Here is a 12,027-nt window from a genome sequence, read left to right as displayed (position 1 = left end):
TCCTTAGGTTACCTCCTAAGGCTTAAGACATCATGTTCCACCATGTTCTTGGTCTACACTGTGTTTATTTTGCTCTGGAAGTATTAAGGCAGCCTCTTATAAGCTGCCCCTTCTACCAATCCCCAGTGAGAAATGATCAGACCATCCAGTTTTTACCAGTCCTCCTCATGCTCACAAGAATTTCATGAGAAAGAATGTGACACAAAGCTTGTTAGTGACATGTTCTTAGCTTTATTGAAATTCTTTCTTACAAAAGGTCTGATGTATTTTAGGCCATGCCTAATTTCCTTTAGTCCCTGAAATACAGATCCATGGTTATTTCCATGTCCTCTTAAGTAAATATGTAAACTAGTAGACTTTTCAGTTAAGGTTCAAACACATATCATTGCGATTTTCATTTGATGTAAAATAAGACTTGTGTTTTCCAAAATGAAATGACCAAGTAAGAAAGTTATGTGGGTCTTCATCACTGGGATAGCTGGATTCTTTGCCAGAACTGACCTGGAATGTATTTCATTCAATGTGACATCATTCCACCTTTAGTATTTTCTCTTTTTAATGCAAACTTGGCAATGTGCTGAGCTATGTAGTAAAGAGTGCTATGTTTATATATGCATACATATATTGGCCCTGGAAAAAGATGCATGAGTACATGCGTGTTATGTAAACATAGCAATTGATCAGGAGAGTCTCTGATCATTAGGACATTAATGGATAACAAGCATATTGTAAGCAAAGAACAACCAATAGCACATATTGGTTTCATTGTCAGCCAGGAATTTTGTTGGTCCTATACCTGGGGGGTCCCAGGTGTCACTTTCCCCAGCTAAGCTGATGCTCACCCCATGTGACAGGGATTTGTGTGTCCAAGGCCTGATTCAGTCTGTGACTCCCCCAAGGGAGGGGAGTCTGTGTTCACTTACCACCATGTAGCTTCCCTAGTCCTAGAATATGTATGGCCTGGTTTGACCTCCTCCTCATGTCAAAGGAAGAATATGATCTCCCTGTTGCTAGGAGAGGGGTTTAGATTGAGGACTAGCAGAGGTCCATGGCTCCTTGTTCTGCCAGAGGTTATAGGAAGTCCTCATTTCTTCCCACGTTTAGAAGATCCATAAGGACATGCGTTCTGATCATAGGAACACACCCAAAGAAGCCTGGAAGGTTCAATAGCATCACCTTCAAACAGCTCTGAGACATAGGTAACTTGTCCTTAACCCTGACCACCAGATGACTGAACATTGGTCTCAGTTGAACCCAGACAAGTCCCCATGTCACTCTCCAAACTGCTTTCCTTTTGGTTGGCCTGGAAGCCAGTCATGTCCAATCTTATACTCTGTAGGTCTGGAGTAGGTAACCTTGTAATCCCACATGTCTTGCACCTGAGCTTCCTGCTCAAGCCTAGGAAAGACACAGTAGGATGCAGGTAGAAACAATGGTTTAGTCATTCTCAATCTTAATGGCCAGGTGAATGCATCAGTTGAGTGCTACCTAGAGGTAAGGTCTTATCCAAGCTAACAAGCCTTGTAGAAATGCTACAAAGTGGATAAATGAATTCAGCACCCAAGATACTATGCAGTACACATGAGAGTCACTCAATAGATGTTAGTTTCACTCCCCTTCTCCAAAGCCAGGTTGCCTCCTTCAGGTGACTTGCATTTCCCTCTCATTCCTACAGCTGGACCTTCTTCTATGTCACTTCCCCAAACCAACAAATGGTGTACAGAGGCAGAGTAAAGAGAGGGAAGGATGAATCATCTGGTATGGTCTCTTGCCGGGAAGGAAGATGTCAAAACCCTTGGCCTAAGGGAATTATGCTAAGAGTAAATGACCTACTGTGCCTCCCTCCCATGTCCACAGCTGCATTTCTTGCCAACATATTCTCAGCAATTAACTGACAGACCAAAGGGAGCATGGCTATTGAGTCCTGATGCATGGTGCTTAAAGGGTGGGCAAAATGACGATCCAGTTGACCAGGGCTTCACCTGCAGGAACCCTGGTAGAAGGGAGAGATGGGCAGTAGTTCCCAGAGTTACACTCGAGAGCTGATGTCCAAGAGGAGAATGACGACAGGCCATTCTCCTGGGTCCTGGGATAGAGATATGGGGGATGGGTGATGCTGGGCTGGGCAGGGCAGAGGCATGGTCCGAGCAATGCCCCTGCCCCAGGGATGCAGGAAGGAGGCTCAGCAGCTGGGCCTAGACTGTGGACTGCGCCCACTTTCAGTGTCTGTTGCACGTCACCCCAGCATCTTCAGCATGTCCGCAGTTTGTCACCCCCCATTTGGAGAAGCTGCAGCGGAAGATGGTATCTTCTGTGCCCTTGCAGGCGACATCATCCATCCAAATCCTCCCTGTGCCTGTGGGGACAAGCCAACATGGCTTCTTAGCAGATATGCAGAAGAGTAGGACAGAGGAAAAACAGAGCATTGCTGTGTCTGTTCTTGACCAGGCTGTCCTGGGCTCTGCTGGAAATTCTCAAATCAAGTAGTTCCCACCTGCCCTCTCCACCCCACCAAGACCAAATACTCATTTTCTAGTTTTTTTGAGGGCAGAATAACAATAATTGTGGTGATGGCAGCATTTATTGGTATCTCCTACATGGTACACATTCCACACATGGCATCTTCCTCCATTCTCAGCACGGTGCTATGAGATAGACGTTAATACACTCATTTTATGTATGGAGGCCTCAGGCTCAGGATACAGTTGGTGCACAGCTACTCAACTTGTAAGTGGCAGAGTCTGAAACTCAAGTCCAAGTTGGTCTTGGCCCACACTTTATAGGAGACACCTCATAGCATTTGAGATATAATCTCTTGCAGTCTTTGTTGATGAGTACTCAAGCATGGCCTAAACTGAGGGACAATGTCAGACAGATCCTGGATTTGACAGATCCAGTGCCCTAGAACCAAGTATGTCTATGCCAACATGACCTCCAATCTTTTGAAATTTAAAGCAGATGGTTCCACTCTACAAGCTCTAAACAGTGGTGCTAGAATGACAGGAGACCCCAGAATTTAACATTATAGCCATATTTGTATATCATATATTTAACAAGCCCCCACTGATCAACTGGCATGACCATCACCCATGGTTCTGGTGTGCTGTCTTGTGCAGATGGCCATGACACACCCCAGATGGTGGGAGCCCTCTGGAAGCATGACTGAGCTTTAGGATACTCACAGAAACAGTGGCTTAGAGCCTGTTTACTCAAAGTGTGATCCTGGACTGTCTGCATCAGCATTACCCAGAGATGATTAGAAATGCAGAACTTCGGTGGTGCCTGGGTGGCTCAGTTGGTTAAGCGGCTCACTTTGGCTCAGGTCATGATCTTGCAGTTTGTGAGTTTGAGCCCCTCGTCGGGCTCTCTGCTGACAGCTCAGAGCCTGGAGCCTGCTTCAGATTCTGTATCTCCCTCTCTCTCTGACCCTCCCCTGCTCACTCTCTCTCTCTCTCTCTCTCTCTCTCTCAGAAATTAATAAAAACATTAAAAAATTAAAAAAAAAAAAAAGAAATGCAGAACTTCTGGATCCCACCTAGGACTACTGAACCAGAATCTACGTTTTAACCAAGAGGTTATGCACTGCAATTTGAGAAGCACTGATGTAGCAGAAGAAGTAGGGCTTTACAATAAGTAGGACAAATCTTGATTCAAATCTCAGCCCCACCTGGGGGACCATTTCAGTTTTAAAGCTGGGAGGGGGTTCCCAGGATGTGAGAACGTTGGTGCTAAAATCAGGTACATGCTGGATGAACCAGGACTGATGGTCACTCCAGTACCTTAGCTTCTTAGGTCTACGAATTGGCACCAAAAAGCATGGGTTCAAGGTCATAATTTAATAAATTAGCTCTGTCAACCTGATCAAGTCAGAGGAGGTAATAAATTGTTTCTGATTTTTCTTTTCTTAGATATTTATTTTATTTTTGAGAGAGAGAGAGAAAGAGAGAGAGAGAGAGAGAAAGCCGGGGAGAAGCAGAGCGAGAAGGAGAGAAGATCCCAAGCAGGCTCCACACAGACAGCAGCGAGCCTGATGTGGGGCTCAAACCCATGAACCATGAGATTATGACCTGAGCTGAAGTTGGATGCTCAACTGACTGAGTCACTGAGGTGCCCCTGTTCCTCATTTTTAAAGGGCTTTGAAATCTACCCAAGCCCTATAAAAATGTAGCTCAGGGATTGGCACCGTGCCCTGATCCTAGTAGCCCTGTATCCTTTCAGCTCTATCTCTCAGTATCCAGATAACCTCTCCTTGTGGAGAAATTGTTGGGATGACTATAAAAACCTTGAAACCGTCACTCCATCTTGAACTGCATAGGAGAAATCTCTCTACAAAGGATGTTATCTAAACCATTTTACTGCCCACAAAATCTACCGCATGAGCTATGTGGTTTAGACATAATTTCGTTACGCAGAGATCCTCAGCATCTGTTGTCATGGGATTGCCGAGCAGTGAATTCAGGGACAGAGCTGGGAGGAGAGGCCTCCTTCCGCTGTCTTGGCTGTTGTTTCTTCACAAGAGCCTCTTCCCTGGCCGGATACCCTGTGCCTCTTACACAATAAGACCTTTGAGGCCGAGCAATAATTTGCAGATTAAATGTCTTCTGGAAAACACATCAGTTTACAAATTACCCAGGAAAAGCCTGCAGGCCCAAGAGCTCTGGGGGATTAGTCACACCCAAAACAAATAAAGAAGTAAATGAAGGAAACTGACAAATACAGAACAGGCCCAAGGTAACAAGCCCAAATGTGCATACAGGATCATGAAACTCCAAACTCTGGTTGGTGTTTAGCCAGGGAATTCTGGCTATTGTTTTGTGGTGGAGGAGCTAATAAAATGAGAACAGGGTCATCAGATCAGTGGCGCTGGGTATCTGCAGTATTACAGCAGCGCAGGGCATCGCTGAAGGGCCAGTTAACCCGTGAACCATTCCTGCCACTCGCCGTGTCAAAGAGCCTAGAATTCCCAATTCTATGTACCCATCATCACTTTAGCTTTAGAACTGATGTCCGCGTCCTCAAAGTGTGGCCCCAAGACCAGGAGCGTCAACATGACCTGGGGGCTTGTTAGAAATGCAGAGTCCGGTGTCCACCCAGACTTGAATCAGAATGTGTGTTTCAAGAAAGACCTCCACGATTTGTGTGCGTGCTCAAGTCTGAGAAGCCCTTCTCTAGATGACTCCTTCCATGCAGCTAGCTCTTCAAGCTCCCTAACTAAGCCCCGTGATATCTAAGTACCACTGTTCAGATCAGAAAAGGGAAGCAACAGGGTCACATTTTTATCTCGAGGAGGCAAAATCGGGACCAGAGGCCAGGTCTTCTGACAGTGAGACACTAGGGGCTGTTTGAAGGTGATGTTGTTGGAATGAGTAAGTGGAGATTTTATTCTACCCTCCTCATTCCTTCCTTCCTTCCTTCAACATGCATTTGAGGGCTTCTCCATGCTCAGCACTATCCCAGGTGTTTGGATAACATCAACGAACAAAGAGTGAGGAAACAGCAACAGAAATCTCTGCCTCACAGAGCTAACATTTGAATTTCTCCATGTTTATTTGGAGTAATATTAATAGAAGGGAAAAGTCGCACTGAATCCTCCAGGCTCCCATTGGAGCTGTACACAGAGGCAGCCGGTACAGCTATCAAATAGATATTTAAGATTTGGGAAAACTGAGGCCCCAGAAAGATGAAGTGACTTGTTGCCTAACGACTAAGGGCATGAGACCATGACCCAGGCCTCCGACGTGCAGCCAGGCCAGTACTTGCTCCTCACGGGTACACAGTATACAGCACGGATGCTAGGTCGGGGGTGGTGTGCCGAGGGCCAGTGGACCCACTGTCTGCTTTTGTAAACAAAATTCTGTTGAAGCACAGCCCCACTGTTTGGTTATGTTTTGTCTATGGTTGCTTTCATGCTACTGGTGCAGAGTTGAGTAGGGAGAGAAACTATTTGCCCATAAAGCCTAAAATATTTACTCCCTAGCCCTGTTTGTTGATCCGTGCACAAAGCCATCTCCCGGTATTCAGATTTTATCGTAGAGAAAAGGGGCAGACACTGGTGATGATATGATTAGAAGCAAACACCCCCAGTTCCATCCCTTGTACTCCCACCTACAAGTCTGTCTGCATTTGTACCCATCCTCACCCCTTCTGTCTACGTGTCTCACAGTAAGATTTTCTCTGCTCTGCAGAGGCTATCTCCCAGCTGGGCTGCCCACCTGGAACTCATTCCAGCCATCAACCTCCATCTGCTCTGTCTGCATTTGCTCCTTCTCCAACAGATCTTGGACCAATTTAAAAAAAAAAAAACAAAAAAAAAACACCTATAAGTCTCTTCCATGTGACTCTTTCCTTGCTTTTTCCCAGAGAAACTGATAATTTGATTATTGAGCCCTGTCCAGGGAAAATTTTATGGTGCCAGACCCCCCAAGAGAGACGCCAGGGAGTGGCAGTGTCTTGTGTCCTGCGCGGGAGGACTTGGATTAGGCAGGCACAGAAGTTCCTTCTTTCCTTCTTTCCTCCCTCCCTTCTCCCCCCCTTTCTTCCCTTCCCTCTAGCATTTATCCATTTATGCTAGTATGTCCCAGGTGGAGTCCTGGGTTTGGGAACTGTGAAGGTAAAGCCTTGTGCGCAAAGGTGTTTACACATGCATCAGAACTCAGGAGGGTGTGAGATGTGTCATGATAGAGACGTGGCACCAGAGTAGCTCTGAGTAGGGGCACTGACATCCTAGGGCACCGGTGGGGTGGGAATGGAGGTGGCCAGCAAAGCTCTCCTCAGGAGCTGATACTTGGGCTGACTTGAAAAGCTGAATAGGAGTTAGCTAGATGAAGGGCATCCCAGATGGAGCACGAGAAGATATGGAGACACGAAACAGCCACAGGAGTTCAGAGAACACAAGGGGATGCGAGTGGCGGAAGGCTGAGAAGGAGGGTGGGAGGCAGAGTAGGAAGGGTCTCATTTCAGAAAGAGCCCTGGCAGAGAAGTGTGCACTACGGGGCCCACACCATGCTTACTGCCCAACATGCATGATCTCCTGTAGTGTTTGCCATTAGCCCTTGGCAGCGGAAAGGCTGAAGTGAGGGGAGGCTACAGAATCTACTCCAGGTCACTGGCTACAAGCGGCAGATCTGGGATTCTAACTTGGGTTTGACCCACAGCCTCCTGACCACTGCTCTACCCTGCCTGGGTGACTAAGGCAAGAGCAGGGGGAATAAAGGGGCGGATACAAAGGATGGCAGAGAGCAAACACTGTAGGACCCAGGGACCTGCCAGATGAGGTGTGAGGAGTGGGAGAGAGCTGGATGGGGACAGGCTTGCAATCCTGGCTGGCTGGGTGCAGAGAGAAGCCAAGCCCTGGAGGGAGGGGCCGGGGCTTGGGAGATTGAGGCTGGGGATGGGCGGCCTGGGACTAGGTGTGGGGGCCCTGGTGGGGAAGGAGGCTGTGGTCAGAGGGTAGATCTGATGTACGGTCCCACTGCTCCAGGAGAGACGGCATCCCCTGCCCTCTGCGCCCACGGCCACCAGGACGTGAGTGCCCTCACCATGCTGTTTAGAATTGAAAAACATGCCTGCCTTCCCTCTACACTGAATGTGTTGAGGGTGGGGACTAGGTTTACTCAACCCTGCCCAGTGCCCACCGATGCCTGAGGAAAGCGGGCAGTTCAGCCTGGCTTAGGAGAAAGGGCTCAAATGAGCTTCAGCTGGGTCAGCTCCTTCCCGTACCCTCCGTGAACCCATTAATAACACCTGGCTCGCCGATCTGTCCAGGTCTCGAATATCACACGACATAAGTTACTGGACCGCGATGGGGAAATAACAGGGCAGATGTGATACGTAGGGGAGAGTGAGCCTGGCTTTCCACTGACTGGTTTCAAGTGGCGATTTCAGAGCTATACCACATGTCACATGATACAAAAATCAAGGGTGAATGAAAGAGGCCACAGAGTCAGTGTGGGACTAATACCACCCATGACATTCAAATGATTTCTTTTGTTTTCTCTAAAACAGTTTGTTTTTTAAAATTTTTTAATGTTTTTTATTTTGTTTTTGAGAGATAGAGAGAGACAGAGCATGAACTGGGGAGTGGCAGGAGAGAGGGAGACACAGAATCTGAAGCAGGCTCCAGGCTCTGAGCTGTTAGCACAGAGCTTGACACAGGGCTCAAACTCACAAACTGCAAGATCATGACATGAACTTGAAGTCGGAACTTAACCGACTGAGCCACCCAGGTGCCCCTAGCTACTGTTTTTTTTTTTAATATATTTTTTTTAACTTTTGAGAGAGAGAGAGAGAGAGGAACAGTGGGGGAGGGGCAGAGAGAAAGGTGGACAGAGAATCTAAAGCAGGTTCCATATGGACAGCACAGAGCCTGATGTGGGGCTTGAACCCACAAACCCTGAGATCATGACCTGAGCGGAAGGCAGCCACTTAACCAACTGAGCCCCAAGAGTTTCTGCGTTTTCTCCCACAAGGTTTTACTTCCACTTAGTAGGCAGGAGTCCTCACTGGAGCTGAGAATGGAATAGCAAGGCCTATTCCTACAGTTCTGGCTCCTCATGTAAACAGGGATGGCGTTTTCCTTGAAGAAAACAGGCTGAAATCCAGCCCAAAGCATTAAGTGGGAGGAAAGTGCTCTCCTGGTGGGCTGTCCTCCGAGGAGCTGGACTCTCTGAACTCCCCACGCGCTTTGGCCTTTCGGTAGAGGGGCCAGGATGGGTGGGGCTGGTCAGCTGCTCTCTGCCAGCTGTCACAACAGATTTCAGCCCGTCAATTTCTGTCAGCGGGATCGTCTAAGTCTGCTCAGACTTCTCTAACAAAGTGCCATTGACTGAGTGGCTTGTAAACAACAGACATTTATTTCTGTCAGTCCTGGAGGCTGGAAGTCCAAGGTCAGGTGCCAGCATGGTCAGCCTCTGAGGGCAGCTCTCTTTTGGGTTGGAGACTACAGACTTCCCTTGCATCCTCAGGGAAAGAGGAAGACGGAACTCTCTGGGATCCCTTTTATAAGATCACTAGTCCTATAATGAGGGCTCCGCTGTCATAACCTAGTCACCTCCCAGAGACCCCCAACTCCTAATCCCTCACATTGGAGGTTAGGATTTTAATATATGAAATTGGGGGAGACACAAACTGTCAGTCTATAACAGTGACTGGGGTTCTAAGGGCTGAGATTCTGAACATGAGTTACAACAGCCTCTGGTGGGGATGATCAGAGGAGTGGAGGTGTCCTGGCCAGTCTGGATGTGACCTGGCTCCATTTCCCTATCTGGAGAGGATGTGCTGGCCCCTCCTCTCATGCCATACCATGAGTCCCTTTAGCCACTGAGCCTGGTGGATCAGACAGCCATAGCACCAGGAAAGTCAGCAAACATGCCTGGCTCTACTCCATGATACAAGGAGCCCCCACAGCGGAGCTAGCTATTCCTCCACAGGTCACAAGGGGGACCTGGAAACTGAGGGTGTAGTGCATCAGTCCAAATCCCTCCCTACACCTGTCAGAACTTGGGTCCTCTTGACAGGTGAATGGGCGCATTTCTAATCCCAGGGAGCTCAGTCTGGAAGGCATATCAGAGTCTGAAAGCCCTTTTAAGTTACAGACGGGGACGCCAAGACCTAGCATCTTAGACAAGAAACAAGATCACATAGCCACGGGTCAGCGCTCTCTCACGAGGGCGTGGGAGTACTGGGTTTGTGCATGTGGGACTGTTTTTTAGTTGTAGGTCAACACAGGTTTCTTCGAGTGCAAGGTCTGATGGAGGAAAAAGCATGTGTGGATGTGAGTGTTTATACTTGAGTGTGAAAGAGTGTGTGGTGCTACAGATGTTTAGTGCATGTCAGTAGGTGAGTAGTAAGTGGTCCCTGTTTGGAGCACCTGGGTGACCCAGTCGGTTAAGTGGCTGACTTTGGCTCAGGTCATGATCTCGCAGTTTGTGAGTTCAAGCCTCACGTCAGGCTCTGTGCTGACAGCTGAGAGCCTGGAGCCTGCTTCAGATTGTATGTCTCTCTCTCTCTCTCTCTCTCTGCCCCTCCCCTGCTCACACTCTGTCTCCCTCTGTCTCTCAAAAATAAATAAATGTTAAAAAAAAAAGTGGTCCCAGTTTGTGTGTAGTAGGTGGTGGTCACAGCAAGTATGCCAGGATCTAGAGAGTGTTATGCGCTGAGCTGTGTCTCCTCAAATTACTATGTTGAAGTCCTAACCCCAGGCCTTGAGAATGTGACTGTGTTTGGAGTCAGTTGCTTAAAGAGGCGACTAAGGTAAAATAAGGTCATTGGTGTGCTATCCAATATGACTATGTCCTTTTAGGAAGAGGAGACACAGGCACCACACAGAGGGAAGACCATGTGGAGACACAGAGAGAAGACGACCGCCTACAAGCTGAGGAGAGAGACCTCAGGAGACACCAAACCTGCCAACACCTTGACTGTGGACTTTACAGTCTCTGGAACTGTGAGAAAATAAATTTCTGTTGTTTAAGTCCCACAGGTCCGCTCAGTGGCTGAGCGGACTAATACAGAGAGCTAACCTGTAGGACAGACTCAGTGCCATGGACGGTAACTGGAGCTGGGGCAGAACTGTCCTCAAAGCAGGAGAGAGGTGGATGGTTCAAAACCTCTATCTGCACCCCACCCTCCAAGTGTTTTGTAGCATCCTTAGGAAGGGAGATATGCCTGAGCATGTTGAAAAGAAAGCAACAAAATGGTGAAGACTTTGAGAAATCCTGTCACATGAAGACAAGATGGAGTAATCAGGGATATTCATCTGAAGAAGAAAGGACTCAGAGAGGGGCAGGGACAGCCAGCAGCATGGGTAAGAGCCTGGCCTCCTAAGCCATCTGCTGGCCTCTAAGGGAAACCAGGCTCTGTCATTTGGTAGCCGTGTGACCTTGTGCAAGTTAGTCAACCCCTCTGTGCCTCTGTTTCCTCATCTAGAATGCAGGGGTGATCTCTGTATCTACTTCCTAGGTGTTGTAAGGATTAAGTGAGGGAGTATTTGTAATGTGTTTAGAACTGAGCCTGGCGCACAATGGGTGCTATAAAAGTGTTCAGCACTCACTGTGCTTCCTAACGAAAATGTAATAGGGGTGCCTGGGCGGCTTAGTGGCTTAAGCATCTGACTCTTGATTTCAGCTCAAGTCATGTTCTCCAGGTTTGGGAGTTGGAGCTCCACCTAGGGCTCTGCGCTGATACGTGGAGCCTGCTGGCATTCTCTCTCTCCGCCTCTCTCCACTCTTCTCCTGCTTGCACACGCGTCTCTCAAAATAAAGAAATAAAGTTAAAAAAGAATGTACTAAAATTAAGTGGGAGCAGGTTTAAATCTGTGCCTGAGACGCAGGGCTGCGAATGAGGGCCTGCAGGGGAATGTGACAGGACAGAAGAAATAAAACGAAGTCAATTCAAGGAAAGGACGAATGTTCTAATAATCAGAACTGCGTGAGGGCATAGCTCCTTGCCTGGGGGCCCGTAAGCCGCACTTACCTTGACCAAATCGAGCTGTCCGGTACACCTCCTCCACACCACGGAAGCCCAGCATGCGGCACACCACGTCCCCGTCCTTCTTGTCCCAGCCGTCGTCACACACCGTGCCCCAGCGCCGCTCGTGGTACACCTCCACTCGGCCCTCGTGAGGGCCGGAGCCATTCACCAGCCGGATCATCACAGCCTCCACGCTCCCTGCCGAGGCGGGGACGGGGTGGGGGACAGCCTGCAGTCATTACTGTGCTCTGGACACGCCCCAGGCCCGCCCCGACGTTCCTCTACCCTGCCCCCCCCCTCGCCCCCCCAGGAACAGGGGACCAAGACCATGACCCACAGAAACCCTGGTGTCTCACTGCCCTTTATCAGCCAGCTGGCTTCTCTCCACTTTTTTTTTTTTTCTTTTAATAGATTTCATTTTTTTTTTCAGAGCAGTTTTTAAGTTCCAGAAAAATTGAGAGGAAGGCATAAACATTTCCCATACACCTTTTGTCCCTACACAAGTCCAGCCTCCCCACAGTGTGGACATCCCACACCAGAGTGGTGCACTTGTTACAA

General features: G+C 48.4%; 1 protein-coding gene across 1 annotated transcript in view; it reads right to left on the bottom strand.

The window, feature by feature from the left end:
* Positions 1-208: 208 nt before the first annotated feature.
* SCARA5 (scavenger receptor class A member 5) overlaps positions 209-12,027 on the bottom strand; it is a 121,802-nt gene continuing 109,983 nt past the window's right edge. The window contains exons 8-9 of the mRNA XM_039217375.1: positions 11,473-11,667; positions 209-2,356 (exon numbers count right to left, since the gene is read on the bottom strand). Coding sequence (XP_039073306.1) covers positions 2,220-2,356; positions 11,473-11,667 — 332 coding nt within the window. The 3' untranslated portion in view covers positions 209-2,219. The remainder of the gene's footprint in view (positions 2,357-11,472; positions 11,668-12,027) is intronic.

Source organism: Hyaena hyaena, unplaced genomic scaffold (assembly GCF_003009895.1).
Source record: "Hyaena hyaena isolate Hyena2069 unplaced genomic scaffold, ASM300989v1 scaffold_682, whole genome shotgun sequence".
Classification (NCBI taxonomy): Eukaryota; Metazoa; Chordata; class Mammalia; order Carnivora; family Hyaenidae; genus Hyaena; species Hyaena hyaena.
This window is presented reverse-complemented; position numbering and strand designations above follow the sequence as displayed.